Source organism: Onychomys torridus, chromosome 15 (genome assembly GCF_903995425.1).
Source record: "Onychomys torridus chromosome 15, mOncTor1.1, whole genome shotgun sequence".
In the NCBI taxonomy this organism is placed as follows: domain Eukaryota; kingdom Metazoa; phylum Chordata; class Mammalia; order Rodentia; family Cricetidae; genus Onychomys; species Onychomys torridus.
Window position 1 is genome coordinate 33,243,001 of NC_050457.1, and position 22,578 is coordinate 33,265,578.

At 39.8% G+C, this 22,578-nt stretch overlaps 1 protein-coding gene across 7 annotated transcripts in view; it reads left to right on the plus strand.

Annotated features, from left to right (window-relative positions):
- The window catches only part of Pde4d (phosphodiesterase 4D), a 1,081,007-nt gene that overhangs the window by 868,064 nt on the left and 190,365 nt on the right, over positions 1–22,578 (plus strand). For all 7 annotated transcript variants that reach the window (XM_036206757.1, XM_036206756.1, XM_036206758.1 and 4 more), the window contains one exon: positions 6,780–6,971. In XM_036206757.1, the coding sequence (XP_036062650.1) occupies positions 6,780–6,971 (192 nt within the window). The remainder of the gene's footprint in view (positions 1–6,779; positions 6,972–22,578) is intronic.

A 22,578-nucleotide genomic window follows, 5' to 3' on the forward strand; every position in this document is an offset into this window, starting at 1 on the left:
GTTTCTAACCATCATATTCAGCAACAGCCTCGCCAGAGTTGTTGGGACCTCTGTGCCTTCCATATCTCCCCCCAGGAAACTGTTCTCTCTCCTTGGTGAAGGCTATCTAGAGAAAACAGTCTCCACCCCCTCCCTGTCAGGATGTTATCACACCAGTGTTACAGGGGAGGGTGGAGGCCCTCAAAGTGACGGAGGAGGCTGTGACAGATCTGGCTCAGCATCTGACACCTCGTTGATGGCCAAGGCACACTCCCCTCATCTGTCCCTTATGTCCCTTCCTCCCTCATGTCTCCGTTTGGAGTCTTCTCAGAGTGTTGTGTTTAGACACAGAGTGACTCAGATTTAAAAAAATGGTCTTGGTAGATGATGTCAGTGGAAGACAATGATTAACAAAACTAAAACAATGGCAGCTGCCTATACTGGGTATATACTAGCTGCTAGGCAAAGAGGTAAATGCTTTCTGAACATATTCTCTTCTAATCCTCATCTCGGCCCCAGAGCTACCTGTTTTCTTTATCAGGAAGTGGGAGTTTAAGAAGGGATATGATTTAGCCAAGAGTTCCTAACAATTAAGTGACAGAACCAAGATTTGAAATTTAACACTAGTTTTCTAATTTAAACTCTCTCGGGATCCCTTCACCTTGTACCATGGAGCAAACAACCTGCCTTGTGAATACGTGGTCGTTCTCAGCACGCCATGTCAGAAGCAGTGTGTAGCTGCCCCTGGCTTTAGTTGAGAGTCTGAAGGTTTGCATGAGCATTCAGCTGGGTCTTCCCTAGGAAGCCCTGAGCATAATGCATAGTCTGGGAACTCATTGTAGTACAGACTCCCAGGAAACTAGCCATGGTGCCTCATTACACCTCACCTCCTTCAAGCCCAAAACCTGCAGTCAATGTTACATACAGGATCCTAGGGGCTACAGTATATGAAATGTTTCATTTACTCAGGAAAGAAGCAGGGTCCTGCCTGGCTCAGGAGAGAGACCACATGATGGTCAAGAATCAAAATACTTCCCATCAGAACATCAGAGTACCTTCAGGCTGAAAGAATGAACAATGCAGACCAATAATTACACGTTGGAAGTATGGGAACAGTTGAGGCAGCTGGATGGGAGGTAGATATAGACTTCATTACCATCCATTGATTGTGCTAAAATGAAAGAATGGAGAGGTTTGGGAGCAGTTCTGTTGGTTGGCCAGTTTGTCTGATTTATGTCTGTCCCTTGAGGAAGGAAATCTCCACAGAAAGAGATGACCGGCCACATACCACCTTCAAGAGTTCTGAATGCATCGGACCAACAGGTCCTGAGGGACCAATGCTGCTGTATCATCACTCTCCTGTAACCGTCTGCTGGTGAAAGCCAGCTCTTGTGGAATGTGTGTGTGCCCGTACTGCATTAAGGGAAGCAAGTGATGAGACAGTTTGGCACCTCACTATCTTCCATGAGCTAAGATCTTTCAAAGACCTCCAAACAGTCCCTTATTTCCAAGACAATCCTCAGACTCTGCAAAGAAACTCTCCAAGCAGACTGTGGAAGAAACTGCTTTATACTCTACTGTTATGTTCAGAATTAGAAAAATGAGGATTAAGCAAATTTCAAAATGCTAGGTTGCAGAATGAGCTTTGGCATACATGACCTGTGAGTTATCAGGGTATTGCTTTCAAAGAGTTAATGCTGAAAGGTCCACCCTAGTAAGGGTGCTAAGAAGTGTTCTGTTTTGTTTTCTTACAGTCACAGGAGACTTTGAAATATAAAAGTAAGCATAGTCCCAGGCTCTGGAGTCAGACAGTTTAGGTTTGGAACAGACTCATAAGAATAGCTCCATACATATTGCTTATTATAGAGGTGCCTTCCTAGGCTTCAGGATTCCTTTTGGTTGAATAGAAAATATTGAGGGCACTTCTAAGGGTGAAGATGTAATGAGACAGTATGCAGAGAGCAAAGTGTGGGGCACATGGAGCATCCTCCAAAATTTATTATCACTGTCATTATTATAATTGGGTATTTTCCCTCTCCTCTATTCTTCTGCCACTTTCCCAAGCTTCAGATAATATTGTGCCTTGGACTCCACCTGACTGGCAGTGAATCCACAGAGAATTCACCAGTCACTCCTCGTCTCTTTGACACCAACTGAATTAAGACTGTCTCTCCCACACCCCTTTCTTGGTTTTTTGATACCAAGGACCATCAGTGAGGCCACATTCCAAAAACTGAGTGGCTCATCTGAAGCCATCTCTAGTTCAGCATGAATTAGCTCTCAGTTAAATGAAGTTAATTTTCAGAAAGTTAAGTCAATCACAAACAGTCTAGTGCTCAGTCGATTTTCAGCCCCACTGTGGGACACAAGTTGTGTCTTCTGTTATTTTTATTGAATAAGACCTCTCAGAAGGTATACCCCTCCTTCTCACATTTGAAGGATTGGGTTAAGAAGCCTTTCATTTGGGAGGAGTTCCTTCTGTGTACTTTGGTGGTTCTTTTTTTTTTTTTTTTCTTTTGTGGCTTTTCTTCTCTTGCCATTGCAGAAACGACACATTTATTTTCACAAACCAAGCCATATGGACGTAGGCGACTGAAAAGTAAATAGTCTCCAGCACCTCACTCCTGGATGACAGCTGTTAAAAGGGGCTTGGGGTCCTTTCCACATATCTCTTCATTGCAAGCAGATGCCAACAGGCCTTGGTCTGGCTTATATGAACACACCCAGCCTACCCATTGGTTGTACCATGCAATACTGCCACCTTTATATCCCCATTGCTCTTCAGTGCTAGCCCACAAATACAGCCCAACGATGTGTCTTCTTTGGCTCACATTGGCTACCACCCTTTCTTGGTTTACTTCTGCTGCTTCTCTTTGGCTGGGCATCCTCTGCCCCTGCCATCCCATACACTGCCCGGACCTTTTACTCCTTCCGTGCATTAAGCTCCCTTTATATATGTTGTCTCTTGACATATCTGGTTGCCCAATTCATTATTTTTTAGGCTATTTATAACTGGTGCTATACGTTTAGCCTTTTCCACAATTGCTTCATCTTTTATTCCATTACCTAGAATTTAATGCCTAGTTGAGAAGTGCTGTGTTTTATATATCTGTATTTACCCCAGTATTAATCTAAGGACAAAGATGAACTGCAAAGCTTGTTCACTAAATTCTCCATATAAAGTCTCTTTCTATAAGGTCACCACTGCTGATATTTGTTAATGCTTTGAATTTGGTATTTTCAGTAATACTGCTTTTTCTTGATAACGATTTTTTTTTTATTTTAGAAGCATTTACTATAATGGAAATCTAGCATGCAGGTGACTTCAGACCAGATGCCCACCTCCCAAATCAAACTGTGTTCTGAGAACACTCGTGTTCCCAAACTTAGAAAGCTTCCCCAGCCTATCATTGACATTCATGGTATTTTGCCCAGTATAACATGTACTCACTGATGTGTTGTAGAAGTTCAGTGATGTCTTCCTGAAGTTTTCATTTTTTTTTTTTGTATTTTTAGTAAAGATTCAATAGGACATCAGTCACTGTTCTGAGCATCACTTTATCAGCCTGGTCCTAAGGCAATTTCTTAGCCATTGCAGGCACGGGTGGTATGTGTCTTTAGTCCCAGCTACTCTAGGACAGGTTGGAAGTCATTTGAGTCTATAAGTTATAGACCAATCTGATCACTCTTTGAAAAAGATAGAAATGAATTAATTTAAAACTAAAGCTAAAACTAAACACAAATGTTTCTTAGATTGATATAATTTTTAATCAATATTTATAAATCACTTAATAGATTTGAGGCATTATTGAGGTAATATTATGAGGTTTTTGTGAGTATTTACTAAGTAATTTAGACCTTCACATTATTTTAAAAGAGATTTTCCATACGTAAGAACATTCTCTCCATCTAGTGGACAAAGTGTTATATTACATCTACAGACAAATGGCAAAGATCGTAGTTATATCTCAGACCAGGCATTTGTTTGTGTGTGTCTAGTTAATAAATGTTTCAATTTTTACAGATAGTATTATTGCAAAATATTTTAAGATATATGGTAATACTTTTTTCAAATAACTACAGTAGGGTGTCTCTATATGCTGAGATTTTCTTAGTTGAATTGAAAAAAAACACTGTATTTAAAAATACAAAGGAATGATTTTTGGTGATTCAGTTAGCATTGATCCAATTAAAGTGAGAAAAAGTAAATCCAAAATCACACTCTCCTATCCTTTGTTTTTCATGCAGAATATATAGTGAGAGCCTTCTTTTTGTTTCATTTAACCCTAACATTATCCTGCAAAATCATAAAGGAAAGCAAGCACAGATGCTTTGTTTCCGTCCTCAGGTCCTCTGTGACTGTCTCTTTAAAGCAAAACCTACTCCTGTTCTTCACTATTCTTCTGAATAGTATCTTCCAAATGTGTATAGATTAGCACTAAAAGCCCACTTTAGTTATTAATCCTCTATGGAAACATCACAGGCATACCAGCCTGAATTAATATTATTGCTTTTATGTTTTTAATCACAATATACTGGCAATAAGTGTTTAATAAATGCTTATTTAATGAATAACATCCAAGAAGTGCATCCCTAAATATCCCTGAGATCCCTCTTTGATGATTAAAAACCCCTGCCTTCCCGGCTTTTCTGGGGATAGCCAAAGTGCCTGCAAAGCAATGACCCTACCCAGGTGAGTCAGATGCTTCTTGTTTGGTCCACAGCTACTGACACGTGTTTGTGCCTCATGGAATCATGCATTCTGTGAGCAGGTCTTTGAGAACAATAGATAATTAAATCTTGGCTCAGTAACTTTAATCAATCAGCTTTTCTAGAACCTGTCATCTTTGTCTATAAAGTGAATGTTTAATTAGATAATCTGCCAGTGTTTTGACAGAACCAAATAAATACATTTATAAGATGACACAGTTCTAAGAAAATCTTAAGAGTTCGGGAGATTACTTAGTTGGTAAATCTTTGCCACACAAGCACAAGGACATGAGTTCCTAACTCCTGGATGCAAGTTAAAAGCCTTTCATGGGCAGCTCATGTCTGTTATCCCATCTTTGATGAGGCAGCCCCAATCAATCAGTAAACTCCAAGTTATATGAGAGAATCCATCTCAAAAAGAAGATTGAAAGCAATCGTTGGAGATAACATCAATCTTTGGCCTGCACACATACACAAACATGTACACCCACCACACACACTGCTACATATACACCCAGAAAATTTTAAGTTGGAAAAGTTTTTTGACTAACTAAGCTACATTATAATTTTCTCCCTCTTTCTTTGAGGTTGATTTGGGTATTGGTCAGTCATAGATGAATATATGATCAATGATTCACCAACCTCCCCAGCTTGGCTTACTTGAGACACCTCTGTGTGTGTGTGGTGTGGTATGGTGTGCTCTGTGTGTGTGTGTGTGTGTGTGTGTGTGTGTGTGTGTGTATGTTTAGTGCATATGGACATGCTGCAAATTAACCCCAGGGCATTGTTCATGTAGGCCAGCACTGGGTTTCAATGTCCATCACCATCTATTGCAAATAAAAGGTTTCTCAGATGAAAGATGGAAGTGCATTAATCTATGGGCATAATGATAAGTCATTAGGAGTTGAGTTAATACTACATTCATTTAGCAGCATAATAATAGCAGCAGGTTCTCTCTTTGGGTCTATAACCTGTCCAACCATGGGTCCTTGATCCATTCAATAAAGGTTTTTGAAAGAACTCCTAAAATGCTGAGATATTTCAAAGTCCATTTTGTGAGAGCTCAAAATCTAGAAATGAAGACCAAAATAGCAAACATATTCAATCAATTGCCAAGAAACAGGTCAGTGTCGTTGGTAGAATGAAGGGTATTTCACAAGGCTCTGAGATCTCCAGAAAAACTTTCAGATAAAAGTTAAGTCCTGAAGAATGAATGTCAGTTGTCTTAGCGAAGGAGAGGTTGGTAATCAAGAGAGCAACTCAAGAAATACTAGCCAGAGAGAGGGGATGGTGGTTCAATGTGAGTTGATTGCAAAGTGCCTGATGGCCTAGGGTGTACCTTGGGCTGAGAAGGTGGTTGCTTGCCATTGAGAGACATCAAAACCTTCAGTCTAGTCAAGACGTTTGTGTTTGATTCTGAAGGCATCGTGAGTCGATGAAGAGTTTCAACTGAAGGCTATGGCAGTCAGTCATCTTTGCATTTTAGGAAGGTAAAAAGGTACTAGATAAAGACTAGAAAATGGGTTCAAGAGACAACTGTAAAGGCTGATGTATAGTCACAGCAAAGGATGGAGAAATTAATGATTTGAGTAAGTGTAGTGTGAGAAAGGAAAGAAGCCCAGGTTCAGGTGAATTGTGACATTAGACAGTGGCCATTGTTCAACCACACTCAAATATGAATTATTATGAATTTGTTCTTTTCTAAACAGGAACTCTGTGCTCAGAGCTACTTTTGCAAAATAACTTTCTTTTTTTTTTTAAATTGAAGTTTGGTTTAAGAAAACTTATGCCTTATAAATTGTTAAAATCTAAGGAAAGTAAGAATGTCAAGCCAATGTGATAATTACAATTGTGGATTTGTTTGTTTGTTTGTTTGTTTGTTTGTTTACAGTGCAAGGGCTCAAACTCAGGCTGTTAGGCTATGCAAACATGCTACCACTGAGCTAAATCTCTAGTTCAATGTTGTAATTTTTTCTAGCAAGAGTTAGATATAAAATCTTGCCATCATTCCCCAAGCAAGCTAACTCCTCTGCTGAGATACTAGCACACCAGTGCTCACACCAATGCAATTCTTCTTCCTCTATCCACAGTTTCGATGTGGACAATGGTACATCAGCAGCACGGAGTCCCTTGGATCCCATGACCAGCCCAGGATCTGGGCTAATCCTCCAAGCAAACTTTGTCCACAGTCAACGCCGGGAGTCCTTCTTGTATCGATCCGATAGCGATTATGACCTCTCTCCAAAGTCTATGTCCAGGAACTCCTCGATTGCCAGCGATATGTGAGTATAAGGGTGGGCAGAAAAGGGAGAAGAACCTAGGACAAACCTGAGCAAATATATCTCTGAGTGGATGATGTCATAAATGATGATTTCATCTAACTGTTTCATCCTCCTTTGGTGCAGAAAGTGAATAAAATTATCCAAGCTGAAGATGAATAATAGAGTTAACTTGAGTATACTATCACTCTTGATTAAAGGGAGAAACATTTTCTCAGAAAATGTATTGTTTGGGGAAAGTAGAATTAAACATTTAATAGAAAATTACCCTTAAAACATCATATTATATTTATGTAAGACTTGTGTTTTAGATGTTCAACCACATGTATACTTTCTAATATTTTTTAATAAGCCTTAAATTTGGGTTGGAGACCCATATGATGTTAGGATGGACAGTTTCTTGACTATGTCTTAATTGACCTGAAACTGGATGGATATTTCAGAGGTTTTGTACAAATTAAACCAGTTTTGAGCATAAATCACTAGAGGCAATATTATACTTGTGTTCATTTAAGACAGGTGCAGACTAGAAATGAATTAAAACTAACAGGTTTGTAGATAATATGGGGCTTATCAACTCATTTCCCAAGCACATTCTGTTTGTACACTTACTATACTGTTCATATTTTTTCTGCATTGAGGAAATTTTCCACACAGGTTCTTAGTCCCACTTAATATGTGCATTGTCATATTTGGCAATGGATGCAATTTGTCTCTCTCCTCTGGATCTAAACGTTTGTCCTGCTACATGCAACATATTCTTAGGACACCATCTCAGAACCTACTTACAGTTCATTACATAGGACCCCTGTGGGTCTAGTGTTATTCTTGGAACCTTAAATGATCACCAAGGCAATAGACCAAGCAACAGCTCCAACTGGGCTTCTAGAAATGAAGATGTCTTTGCTCAGTTTGTAACCTTTAGTTCTTGGTTCCTACTTTTCCCAGCAATCATGTTCCTGATGACTATTCTTCCTAGATCACTTCCCTTTGCCAGTGGGTCTGTTTCTGTGTTATTCTTATCCCTCTTCTATAGGTTTAAAAATGCCCATAGGATGTTTATTTATTCATTCAAACACAATAAGAGCATTCCTTGAGCTTCTAATCTGTGGGAAGGAAGAGCTGGTATTAAACCACATGTAGTAAAATATGAGGACCACCCTTGAGGTTTTACAAAGCACTACGTAAATGCAAAGCATGGGGCCATGGAAAGTTCTCTGCCAAAAAGAAATGGAAAGAAAGTAATGAGTTCAGGGAACAGATTTGCAAAATGTGAAGTATGGAGACTCTGGTATGTTGAAGGTATGGCACCCAGCTGGATGTAAAGAGAAAACATAGTATGAGAGGAAGAAGATTCAGAGTCCATGGGAGCTGAGAACCACCTGTTCTTAGCTAGGGTTTGGCCTTGGTCATGTTTCATTTTTGTTATATTTTAGTTATTATTATTCTATTTTGGAATAATTGGACACCAAAGAGATAAGAGGAAAGGGGTTCATATCAAACTTCACAGAAACATAATTGGCCACATGTGATGAAGATCTAGATCAAGGAAGTAAGAGTGCAGCAAAGAGATTGGTCCGAATGCAAGAGTCACAAGACCTATCTACAGAACTGTAGGGTATGGGGTGTGTGTGTGTGTGTGTGTGTGTGTGTGTGTACACACGTGTGTGTGGCTGCGGGGGAGGTAGTGTAGCTGGTAGAGAAAAAGAAACCAAAGGAGTGCCATAATTATGACCCTGACTAAGTAAATAAATGGCAGTAATATTGACGTGAGGAACAAGGGGTAGAGAGTGGACAGTATAATGCCAGACACTGAGTAGTGGATTCAGCTTTTATAGAATAGTATAGAAAAAACTTGACAGTTGTTGGTATGGGAAGAACAAAGATGAGAAATAACAGTCCACCAGACTAGAAGAAATAAAAAGGTCAGTTGCCTTCTATAATTACTAGGTGTTTAAATAGCATTTGAGTGAAGCACCTTAATCAGACAATGGAGTTAGAAGCCCAATAGGTTGGAAAATGAATCAAAAGTGGTTTTCTGCATCAGCAAATACATATTTTTAGAAAATTGATGAGAAAAGGGAGTATAAGAATTAAAGCTGACTAAGGAAGAAATAAATTCAAGAGAAAAACTTTACAATTAATAACACTTGGGTTGAGTGAAGGCCCGAGAAGCTAGAGACTAAAAATCAGGCGGAAAAAGGATTATAGATAAAGAGTTACTGAGACAGATATGATCTTGAGCTCAAGAGACAGTTTCTGGGAAAGTAGCAGAGGCTAGGGGTGTATTCTTTTGGAAGGACAAAGCGGAATCAAGTAAAAGAAGAAATATAAATATGGAGATGAAGGGGCAAAAGGTTGAGAGAATTCATGCCTAATGATGTCTACTTGTCCATTAAACTGGAGGTTTAACCATTGACACCAATGACAGTGGAATGGGCAGCTTGAGGACAAGGTGAAAGGACAGAGCCACTACATAACGCAGGCCTGGTGGTACACATCTGTAATTTCAGCTACTCAGAGGTTGAGGTAGGACAGTGGTAAATTCAGACTGTCTCAGCTATTGAAGACGTGCAGGTGAAGGAGCACAGGACCATCCTGGCAACACAGTGAGACCCTGCTTCATAGTGAAAAGTACAAATAGGTCTGGAAAGTGTAGCCCCCGGTGACAGAGTGCCTAGCTAGCATAATATATGTGATTCTGTAGATTTAAATACAGTGGGGAAAGGCTGCTAAGTTGCTCACACAAGAGAGCAACATACTAGGGAGATTAATAGAGGACCACTCAACCCAAGAGTTCCCAGAGAGTCAACAAAAGCTGTCTAGTTCAACTTCATTAAGGGTGAAACAACAAAATAGACAGCTGTAGCTCCTCTCCCAGGGATCATAGAACACTGAGGAAGAGGGGTGGAAGGAATGTAAGAGCCAGAAGATAGAGAGATGCGTCCCAAGAAGAGTTCTTCAAGACATGACATGATGAAGCCATTGCATCCACGGACTCACTGCAGCTGTGGTTATCTGCATAAGACCTACGCAAGATGGGGCCTGCCAGAATTTCATCACGAATGGGGAAGGGGCCCATGAGGCTCCAACTCTTCCCGAGGGACTGTAGGCAATTAATTAACAGACAAGAAGCTCTAATTAAAGCTCAGTGGACCACACACAAAAAGGAAATGAAAGTATGAGGAAGATTTGTTGAGAAGAAAGTAGGAGAGGAAGCGGATGGAAATGAAAACAACTAAAATTTGTTTAATCGAATAAAAGAAACTGTCAAGCAATCAAAAATATTAAAAAGAAAGGTCAGAGACGAACATGTAGTAACTGGACTCTATTTTAGTGGTTAAATGTTCTGCTCCCTAAAATTCTAGTAAAATAATTTTGAGATGCTAATGCATAGGCTGTGTGTTTCATATCTTCTATTCAAGTTGGGAAAGACTAAATATGCTCTTCCATTTTATGAAAAGCTGGTGATATTTCACATTCTAAAAAAGCCTTTATATCCAAAGCCCTATACAAGGATGGCCTCGTTTTACCCTGTACCAATTCAAGAGTTCCTTTATCTGCTCAGAGGACTCATGTACAAATGACAAATTGAATCAGACCATGATGCAACTCTGTGTATTGTTGAAAAATAATGTCTTGACGTGTTCAGCTTTCTGAGTCCCTCTGTGTATTATCCTGGGAGAAATGAGGCGTTCCTTTCATGCTTGCTGAGAAACAAGATAAACAAAATAATTATGGCTCTATATTTAATTTAATACAGCATTTGTCTTCCACACATACATGAGTAGGCTTTCTCTTTATTTGATAGCTTATGTGGCCATGTGTAAACCTCAGATTCCTTTAACTAGTTTATGTTGATGTGGTGAAAATTGTTCAGTGTCCATAGCTCCACACCACAGTTTGACTGTGCTTTATAGAAAATGATGTTATTAAAATCTACTTTGCAGACTTGATGATTCTGTATGTATTACTCTTATCTAGCTTTTCAACAGAGAAAATACCTTAGTGTCAATGAGAATCTGTTATTATTTGTTTGACTGAAATGTTTTAGAAAACCAAATTCTCTGTGAGTTGGGTATAATGTTTAATTAATTAGGAAATGAGAAGAAAGAACATAGTTACTTCCTAACAAAATGACATCCTCTTATCATCTGTACATAAGTATTAATAAGTAGCTGAGACACACAAAGAAAAAATAATAGTTATGATCATAACATACATTGTGTGTGGATATTACACTTCACTTCTCTGAGTATTTTCATACCTGCTGTTTATCCTTCGGTTCTTTCAATGGAGATGTTAGTGGAGAGGAGATCCAAAGTCCAGGAATGTTCATCTTTTTAAAATACAATACAAGTTTTGATCATTTGTAAAGAACATTGTTGTGATGTACCATTGTGAACAGTATTTGTGAGTAGAAAGATAAAACTCATTTGACCAGCAGAATTGCCATAAAACACTATAAAAATTTAGTGAAAAATAAACTATGACAAATCTTGTAGTACACAAAACCAATAAGGTAGCCATCCATCTGAATCAGAAGACATATCCATTTCCATAGGATTAAGCAAAGCTCAGAACCCATAAATATTCACTTATTTAAAGTAGACACTTCCCAGGAGCTTCTTCTCCATTTATTATATACAAATGCTACAACAATGACTTAGTTGGTATATGCTTGTCATATGAGCATAAACCCCTAAGTTTGGATCCCAGCACCCATGTAAAGGTGGGTGTGGCAGCGATACACACCTGTAATCCCAGAGCTGGGGATGTTGAGATAGGAGATCCTCTGGATATCAAAAGTCAGTCTAGTGCATCAGTGAGATCCATGCCCATCAAGAGACTGAGATTATGATTTCAAAGTAAGGTGATGAAGCAATTGAGGAAAACATTCCCTGTCAATGCCTGGCCTCACACACATGTATACACAGGTACACATGCCTCCCACACATACCTGCCCACCCACAGGTACATACACTTAATTGCAAACATACACACACATACACAGAGAAAGATAAGAAACACAGCAGTGTTAGCATGATCATAGTCAGGAACTAACTATAGGAAAAGTAGACGTGAATCGCACTTCATAGTAAAAACATTTATTTAACTGTAGACACAACCAGAGAAATGAAGGCTGCCGCTGCAGTGACATGAAGAAAACACACAAATAGCATAACAAACAGGTGATTCCATGTTTATTAAAGGTTTTCAAAATGAATTTAAGATTACTACAGGGTCACAGTAACAGCAAGTTCTGGTGTCCATTAACCAATGAGCTAAGGTTCTGCACATTTGAAATCATGAAATGATACATTTGCAAAGATGAACAGGAAAATGAACAATGATAAGAGGTGTGCTTGTTACTTCTGTCATTGCTGTGGCAAAGTATCAACCCCCAAAGGCAGTTTAAGGAAGGGAGACTGCATTCCACTCACAATTTTAAGAGGGCTGTCCACCATGCCAGAGAGAGTATGGCAGTATGAGTGCCTCCAGCTGTAGTGGCAGGGGTGTGGGGAGCCTGTCAGACTTTATTCACTGTCAGGAAGCAGAGGTGGAATGATGGTTGATGTTCCACTTTCTTTCTCTGGTTTGTTCAGTCTAGAACTTGAGGTTATTGGATGGTGCAACTCACAATGAGATGGGTCTTCCCACCTCGGTGAACTTCCCTGGAGATGTCCTCACAGACATGCTCAGAGAATCATCTCATAAGTGATCTAAATCTAAATCTCATCCAACTCAACAAGATTAACCACCACACAAGACAAAGAGCACTTAATCATAAAACTATAATCCATTAACTGTAAGCTACCTCTCAAACCAATTAGACTAATGTGGTTCTGCTTCTTCCTCCAGATCATTGGTGGACTGGTCCATGAGGGTGGAGGGAGGAGAAGCAGGGAATAGGGTACAGATGGCTGTGGGTATGAGGGAGACAGCCCTCCCAGAGATGACTTCAGTGAATCAGCTCAGCTTTATTCCAGAGTAATAGAAAATATATAGGATTGGGGCATTTGGAGACAAACCCTAGTTTGCATTACATGATATGATCCAATTATAAGGCTCTGTATGTGTCAGCATGGTGCTATAACAGCAAAGCTCCTAGTATAAGTCTTAGTTACCATATAAGTATAAGCAGGAGATGCTTCTAGCAGGAAAATGTGCCAAGGGTCACCCTAAAGATAAATCAGGCATCCAGGCTTAGAGACAATTTTCAGATAAGGTTAGTCCTCCTAGCCCAGGGACATTCTCCAGTTAAGGGCAGATAGAAAGCAGGAAGTCTGGCTGGGGAGGGAGTTCCCATGTCGTTAAGCTTTGGAAAAAGCTGCCAGGCCATGATAGACTGTGACCTCTGACCAGCAAGGTCTTTCAACAGATTAAAATCAATATACCTGGATAACTGGACCTCTTTTCCCATTCTCTGCTGAACCGTCCATGGCATGCAGAAGCCAGAGATGACTAGACAACTCTTCATTCATGTTTACATACTATGCTCCTACATACAAAATATGCAGGAGGGGTTGAAGGCATAGTGATATGGGCGGATTCATCTTACCACAAAAGCCTTGGACACACTTGACTTATTGTCTCTGTGTCCCTTATAGATAGTTAGGACTTCCTGTTTTTGGAAACTCTATTGTGCGTGGACTTTGTGCCTACTTGTTCTACTTAGTTATCTGGTGGCATTACCTCCAGACCTAGAAGGCAGAAAGATTGCCTACATATCTGTTTATATTTTCACGCCAGGTTAAATAATTCTTCCTTGGACTCTTTCTGAAATGTTTCAGAACGAAAATCAAAATGAAAACAGACATGGTCCATTGCCAAGATTCTCTTCCTCACTGGACTACAAAACAATGTGTAACCTCTCTTAGATGAATTTTAATACACTATATAGTCAGGGTGCTCTAAAGAAACAGAACTGACAGAATGGAAATATATATGAGATATATTAGAGTGGCTTCCAGGCTGTAGTCTGGATGGTCCAAAAATGGCTGTCTCACAACAGAAAGGCCAAGAATCTGGTAATTGTTCAATCCAGGAGACTAGTTGTCTCAGGAGTCCCAATCTGGTGCCAGAGCCCCAGGAAAATCCTAGAGAGCTGCGTGTCTTCAATTTGTGTTGGAAGAAGTAGTGATTCCTAATTACTACCAGTGAATGAATGAATGACTCAGGAGCAGGGTAGATGAACTCACCAGCAAGAGTGCAAGAAAATCCCTCACAGGTGCCCCAGATTTAGGGTGACCCGTTCCACCTCAAATGATCCAGTCAAGAAAATCCCTCACAGGTGGGCTTGGGTTTTTAGTTGATTCCAGATGTAGCCAAGTTGACAACCAAGATTAGTCATCACATATACTCATTTTAAAGTCAATTGATTTGCCAGTTGAAAGCCATTGTCTATCAATTGAAGTAGGGAGTTATCAATGCCTAAGCATGCTTTCCCAGTTCCAGCTTCTCCTAGCTGAGGATGTTGAGTTAAAGAGACTTGAGACAATGAGGCCCAGAGGGAACTTACACAGATTCAAGGGAATTTTTAACTTTTCAAGGGCAACAAAATATTTGTCAATCAGCTGTAACACTAATAGCTTTACTTTTTTTTTTTTTCTGGTTTTCATCTTTAAATCATAGCAGCTGTTTGAGTCCTCATATCTTTACAAAACTGGATTTTCAATGGTTGATGAATAAAAAGCAATTACTGAATAAAAGTCCATGTGAATGGGAAATGTGAGAGGCAATATCCAATCTCTTTCCATGGCAAGAAGTTGTACAGTGCTTAATAGGTACTGAGTTGTTAGGGGAAACCTTATAAAATTATTGGGACCTAACTACTCAGGAATTGGAACTAACAAATACTTATTACAGCAAAGGGGGTGTTATAAATAAAATTAATAAAGTATCAGAAGCACTGTGAACTAAGTTTGAAAAGCTCCATGTTAAGGTATTTGTTTTATGTCCTGAGGATTGGAGCTAGACTAACTTTCCATGTGAGGAGCAATTTATTGGGGCATGGGTGTGGCAGGGAACCAGAGACAACAAGTTAAACACCACCACCTTTGTAACAAGCTCTGAAGTAGACAATGTGTTCTGGCCTTGGTTGTGTTAGGACACTGGATTGTCCAGATGCTTGATTATCATCCAAAGTCACACGATTGTGGTTACAATCTAGGTGGCCCATTCTTTTACTGTGTTTGTAGCTGGCTTCAGGTGTGATTGTTACTATTGTGGTATTGATACAGACTGATGCAGATGTTTAAAATCTCAAGAAGCATATCTGCATAATATGAGAAGAACAGTGGACACTGGGCTAGCTTTTTCCTTCTTTATTTTTTTCTCTCCTTTAAGTCTTTTTTTTTTTTTTTTTTGCTTTAGTCAATAACTGAGCTATTTTATTACATTGGAAAAATCCAAACTAAGCTTGATCTTTTAGTCTTCAAACTAAGCAACTTAACACATTAGCTGACATATACTTTGTATTTTTACTTTAGTTACAATCCTAATGTTTTGATCGCCTTAAACATGGTAAGGACAAAGAGTGAGCATGAGAAGGCTTTAACAGAGTGAGATGTTGACATGATGGACGCTGTTATTTCATTGTTATGCAAGTTTTCAAAATAACAAACTCGTTAAGGCATGCATATTATTGTCCCAGTTATTATTGCCAAAGTGAAGAAGACATTTCCCAAAATCTTAGAAGATATAAGAAGATAAATAGCAATTTTAAATTAGGGAGAAAAGTACATTTTGACAAAACATCTCACAAATGTCTTATTATATGCTTTTCTATTACATCCTATAGAGGACTGTATCCAAACATTTAACATGCAAGTTTCTTTTTTTCTTTTCTATGGATTGATTGACCTATGTAGGATCTCACTATGTAATCCAGGCTGTCTTTGAACTCACAGCCATCATTTTGCCTCAGCCTTCCCAGTGCTGAGACTACAGGCATGCACCATACAATGCAGATTACAATTTTCTTTATTTTGTAGGTTTGTGTGAATGTGTGAGCATGTATGTGTATGAGTGTGGTGAATGTGTACATGTATGCACAAGTCCTATGTACATAGGTAGAGGCCAGACAGCATCTGGCCCTACTCCATCACTCTCTGTATTATTTCCTTAGACAGTGTCTCTCCCTGCATCACAAACTAGACTGTTGGCTAGCAACCTTGGGAATCCTTTGTCTCCCTTCCCCCACAGTACTGGACCTTACAGGCAGGCAATTAGCCATGCCTAGCTTTTTCTTTTTTTTAATATGGATGCTGGAATCCAAACTCAGATCCTCATTCTTGCATAGCAAGTCATAGCCACTGATCTATCTCTCTAGTCCCAATTTTCTTTTCTTGGTTTTCATATGCATTGTGTACCTTAAAACTTTCAATGACGAAAAAAGTTATAAATGAGAAAAACAGTCACTAAGCCTTCCTAGGCTACTATATTGTAAAGCAAACAGTGTGGTAATGTTATTTTTGTGAGTAAAAATAATATAAAACAAAAGCCATGTGACATTAAGCATTGAGCAAATCTTTGAAAAAAATAAACACTTGATTGCATCATTATACTACTATCTCACTGTTTATGAAATGTAACACCTACTTTTTTAAAATGTGGGGCGAGAAGAGTTTAATAATGAAAATGATTATCCCACACCATAAGGCATCAGATTCCTGCTAGAAAGCAAGCGAGGATTATCGTGGTCAAGGAAGACCTGGCTCCTTTTTCAGTGTGCTCTTAAAGAAACAGAATCTCTGAGAGCAATATGTGAATTATAAACTAACTAAAGTCAGGCAAATCTGAACCCCATCTTCAAGGAAAAACAGGTAACCCATTTGTCTGGATAGTGCATTCATGTAACATGGCCCAAGATGCAAAGAACCAGAGCTGGAACAATGGGCTCTTCCTGCCCTTTTGAAAAGAACTTATAGTTAAAACTAGTTGTGGACATTGGGCCTGGGGGCTCGCACCTTGTTCTCCAGCCCCTAACCATTTTCCTGTACATGTTGAAGAGGACAGAGATGAGAACCCTGTTCCAGTGCATCACAAAATGGAAACTCTCGGAACTGTTAAATCTCAGTGGTGGCTGGTTAGAAGGAGGTAGATGGTGGCAGGCTTGGAAAAAGAGAGGAGCTGATTTTTCTAGGAGACACCCAGCATGTGTTTTCCAGCACACTCTGAGGGAAGGCATGTCGAGCTAGCTGACGTGCTTGAATGAGGCTGGCTCTATTACCCCCTGCACAGAATGAACAGCAGTGAGGCCAGTCAAGGTATCATTCTGCAGGCAACGCAGGTCCATGAAAACAAGACAGGAATATCACATGATGCGAGCGTTTTTGTCTTTGTTTGTTTTTTTAAAATCCTAGACAGGAAAGGAGACAGACAGCTGATATCGAGACACCAGCATAAATACCTGCTCCGCTTACACACCAGTCACTTGAAATATGTATTTGGCTTGTCAGTCTTGGCTCCTTAGCAAACGGTTTTCAGTCCTCCCGGTACCATTCTCTGAGCCATATAAGGAGGCACAGTTACACTGCTGAGTGGTAATATGGTGTGTCCTGGAGGTAAGCTTTACCAGGGAGTGTCACTAAATCATTCCAACTCCTTGTAGTTGGAAACATTTAAATAGTCTATCACAAATACAGAGGGAATAAACTATGCCTTACGGCCTCTATAGCTTTGCTTCAGAAAAACCAAGTCATGAGAACAGCTCCTAAGCTTTGCTTGTGAACTTCCGGCATGTTGAATGCTTCTGTTTGGGTCTGGTGAAGAGGTTTCTCCTTTGATCTGGATTCCCTCCTGAGTCTCTCAGACCCTTGTCAGCTTTCCCTCAAAGGCCTTGAGTCTTTAGGGGTTTTCCCCGACCTTGGGTCAAGAAGGAAGTACTTTCTCCAAATACTGTTACACTGTGTCTAACCTTGCATCAGACATCAGTTCCTCTCCTCCAAAGCAAAAGACTAAAACGTAGAAAGGGAAAGAACAGTAAGTCAGCGCTCCCTGCAAATGCAAGAGGCTGTGGAGTGGCAGGATATCATGTAGATGATTCACAGGACGATGACTTCTAGAAAATGTCCTGAGTGGCTGGAGAACCAAAGCCTTTTCAGTCTGTTTCATGGTCAGGAAGAGCAAGGGTGAATGAGCAGCTCATCCCTGCTTGGTACTCTCAGGACTTCAGAAATCAATACAAACACCTAAGCCCATTGTGTTCACTTGGTTTGTGATACGTTTGCTTGCATATGATGGATAGCATAGTCAATGGCACACACGCACAGAGACTATTTCCCGAACTGCAGAAGTTTCCATTGAGTTGCATTATTCTATTCTCTGATATTATTCTTCTCCAATATTCATAATAATTTGAATCCATTTGAACAACTGGGAAATGTCTAAAACAAAGCAGTGGAGTTTTTTTGTTTGTTTGTTTGTTTGGGTTCGTATCCAGCTACACAGCACTCTCCATGTCTTGGGAGTCCAAGGCCCATTAAAATGTCAAAAAGCACCCAAGAGACCAACATAGGTCTCTGACCATTTATTTTGCTATGTAAAGAATATTAAAGAAATTTTGGCTAAAACATGTAGTCATTTTAATTTTTAATGACATGGTAATCTCTCACACAAACACAAAAATCATAATCTCAGGAAAAAGATAAATTATCCAAAGGAATATGACCCTCTCCAGCGCTTCACTGCACAGCCCATATTTACTGCTACTTTGACAAGGACCAATAAACTCTGCCAAACAAGCTCCAGGTTTCAGACTGGCTTCGGGGAAACCAGTGACCTCTGCCATTTGCCAAGCATGTAATGGTCTCTGAACTTAGTTTCTCAGATCCTGATTCCTCATCTTGGAGTGGGAATATGAGAGTGCCCATTAATGCAGCAGAGTCCTAAGAATTAGATCCTGTGTGCCCTTAGATTTTTGGCCCATAGTAGGCTCACAAAAAGTCTTCTGTATTTCATTAGACCTTTCCTTTTAGTCTACCAGGCCCATTCTGTCACAGGCAGACCTTTAAGAGGATTGCACTCACTAGCTATAAATCTCCCACACAGACGAGCATTCTGGAGAAAGCCCAGGAGAGCAGGACCAGTGATGTTAAGAATAAACGAAAGTCCTGTCAAGTAACGAACACTGTGAAAGAAGAGCTTGTTCCTAGAACACAGAGTGAGGACACTTGTGTGGCCTCTTCCACTCTGGGTACTGGGCCCTCTGCGTCTTCCTCCACCCTGTCAAGAACAGCCAACTCAGCCGAGTACTCACAGCCCTCAGTGGCCATTTGTGACATCAGCGCTCCTGGAAAATTCCCTCCATTGCATCAGTCTTTATTAAGCTTTGTACACATGTCTACAAACATTTTCTAAGCCCCTTTGAAGTTGGAAAGCTCTGTACAGGAATGTGAGAATCAATTATTTTTGCACCACTGTAGAGCTGAGCGAACTGGATGGCATTCATTTGTTATCATTGCATTTTCTTTAATGAAGCCAAAATTTCTTCTGACTTACAACATACATTCAGCATCAGACCACAGAATGTTTGCTTATGTTGTTTATTAAGTCCTCACTTTATGCTTTATCATTAGCGTACATTCATAATGAAGATCTGAGCACATGGGAGCCAAAAACTAAGGATTTGTGTTTTGAAGCTTATGTGTTCACTTATTTATTTTTGAGGGTGTGCTTGTATGTATGTGCATGTGTGTGCAGATGTGTGTACAGGTGCACATTTGTGTATATGAGGGACACACATGTGGCGGACCCAGGACAACCTTAGGTGTTGTTATTTAGGCATTAGTCACATGTTGCTTGGAGACATGGTTCTTCACTGGTCTGGAACTCACCAAGTACAGTAGGCTCACTGGTCAGTGAGCTCTAGGGATCCATCTTTCCCAATACTGTGATTACAAGAATGCACCGCCATGCCTGGATTTTTGAATATGGCTTCCATGGATCAAATTCAGGCCCTCAGCCTTGTGAGGCAAGTGGTTTTCTGGCTGATCCATCCCTATAGTTTTATTTATTATTTCTGAGGCTGAGTCTCCTGTCACCCAGGCTGGCTTTGAATTCTATATAGTAAACCACAACACTGAACTCCTGATCCTCCTGCCTCCACTTCCCAGGTGCTGGGATTGATTACAGGCATGTGCCACTACACCTGGTATTAAGGTTTGTTTGGTTTTGTTGATTCAAAGATCAACCAGCTCTCCATTCTTTTTAAAAATGTATTCTTTTTAGCCTACAAATAAGACATTGTCTGTGTTTGAGATATGCAGTAGAAGTTTTAATATGAGTCTAAATTGTGTAATCATTGGCCCAAGCTAATTAATGTATCTATCATTTTATATAGTTATTGCTTTTGTGATGTGGAAATCACCTGTTAGAAATTTTCAAGTGTATTGTGCCTTATTGTTCATTGGAGCCATCAATCTGGGCTATAAATCATGAGCTTATTCCTCATCAGGCTTTTTAACCCCACTTCCCTTCCCAGCCCTAACCAAAGGTCCACTCTCCCACTCTAAGTTCAGTGTTTTGTTTTCTTTTGATTTGATATCACATCTGTGATATCACACAGTATTTATCTGTCTTACTACACTAGATGTAGTGTACCCCAGCTTCATATGTCTTGTGACAAATGGTTTTCTTTTTAAATTCTGTGTAATAGTCTGTGTAGTATGCATACCAAGTTTTATTACTCTTCCCACCTATGATGGACACTTAAAATGAGCCTGTGTCGTGGCTCGTGACTACTGGGGGTGCTTCTGCAGTGAACTGGGAGTGCAGATATCTCTGTGACATGATGTTTCCATTTTCTTTGGCTATATACCCAGAAATGGATGATGTGTCTTCTAGGGGCAATATTTTCAACTTTGGATGAACTTCATACACTTTCCTCTGTAGCTGGAACCACTTACAATCCTAGAGACAGCACACCAAGTTCCTAAACCTCTGTGTCCTTGTGTGTCACTCTTTTCATCTTTTCTTGAAATATCTTTGACCTTTTGCTTTTTTATGAGCCCATTGTACTGCCATTGGCATGAAGGAAACGTGATCTTTTTTCTTTTCTTTTTTTTTTTTTTTTTTGTTTTTTTCAAGACAGGGATTCTCTGTGTAACAGCTCTCACTGTCGTAGAACTCACTCTGTCAACCAGGCTAGCCTCTAACTCACAGAGATCCCCATACCTCTTCCTCTCAAGTGCTGGGATTAAAGGCATGAGCTACCACCACCCGGCGATCTGTTGCCTTTTAAAATGAAAAGGAAATTAAACTGTAAGGGGTGAAAACTGATACCTTGGTTGAAATTTGCATTTTTTTCCAATGCTGAATGCTGTTAAGTACCTTCTTAAACGCCTATCAATCATTGGTACATTTTACCTGCAGAGTGCCTGTGCTCCTTTATAAAGTGGTCATTTGAATACTTGTGAGGGAGTTGTTTATTAATTATTAAAATGTTAACCAGAAGTGAGACAATATTTTAAATGTTAGAATAACAAGTTCCTTCTAAGGTCACAACATTTTTGTGAAGCTAGATGATAAAAATGTCTGGATATATAGATATCTGAGGGGTGTGGGATGCTGGAGATGGAACCTGGGACCCCCTCACACATGCTAAACAACTACTCTATCACTGAGCTGCATCCTCAGCCTTACTTGGTATCCTTAAATTATATGAAGTCATATGTAATATATACAAGGCTGACATCTGATAAAAATTTCCCTGTGGAGTAAAATAGGGAAAATAAGTCAATTTTCTAAATGCCCAATAATAAGTGTTAGGGGAGATTTTGCCCCCAGGACATCTTTTTTCTTTTCTTTTCTCTTTTTTATTATTATATTTGTGTTTTAATTTTACACATCAGCCATGGGTTCCCCTGTCCTACCCCCTCCCGTGCCCACCCCCACCTTCCCCCCATTCCCTCCCCTCCATTCCCATCTCCTCCAGGGCCAAGACTCCCCTGGGGATTCATTTAAACCTGGTGGATTCAGTATAGGCAGGTCCAGTCCCCTCCTTCCAGGCTGAGCAAAGTGTCCCTGTGTAAGCCCCAGGCTCCAAACAGCCAGCTCATGCACTAAGGACAGGTTCCTGGTCCCATAGCCTGGATGCCTCCCAAATAGTTCAAGCTATTCAATTGTCTCACTTATCCAGAGGGCCTGATCCAGCTGGGGGCTCCACAGCCTTTGGTTCATAATTCATTTGCTTCCATGTGTTTGTCCCTGTGCTTTTTCCAATCTTGGTCTCAACAATTCACACTCTTACAGTCCCTCCTCTTTCTCAACAATTGGACTCCTGGAGCTCCACCTGGGACCCTTTTTTGAAACTTAGCATAAAAATAAATGTTTATAATAAGAAAATGAGAGCCTAGAAAGTCTCTTTACACATAAATATATGTATATATATATATATATGCTATATAATATATATAACATACATGCTAACTTACAGATATCAATATGTGTCTATTATATGCCTTCTTCAGAGTTCTTGTGACCTGTATGTTAGTTAACTATCACTCAGAACCCTATTTCTAGATCCAAAAGTAAATGGTCTTTCACTAGTTTCTCTATTATTTAGTTGCAGGTTGTAAGGTGTGAAGATCATCAGGAAAGCTGAGTG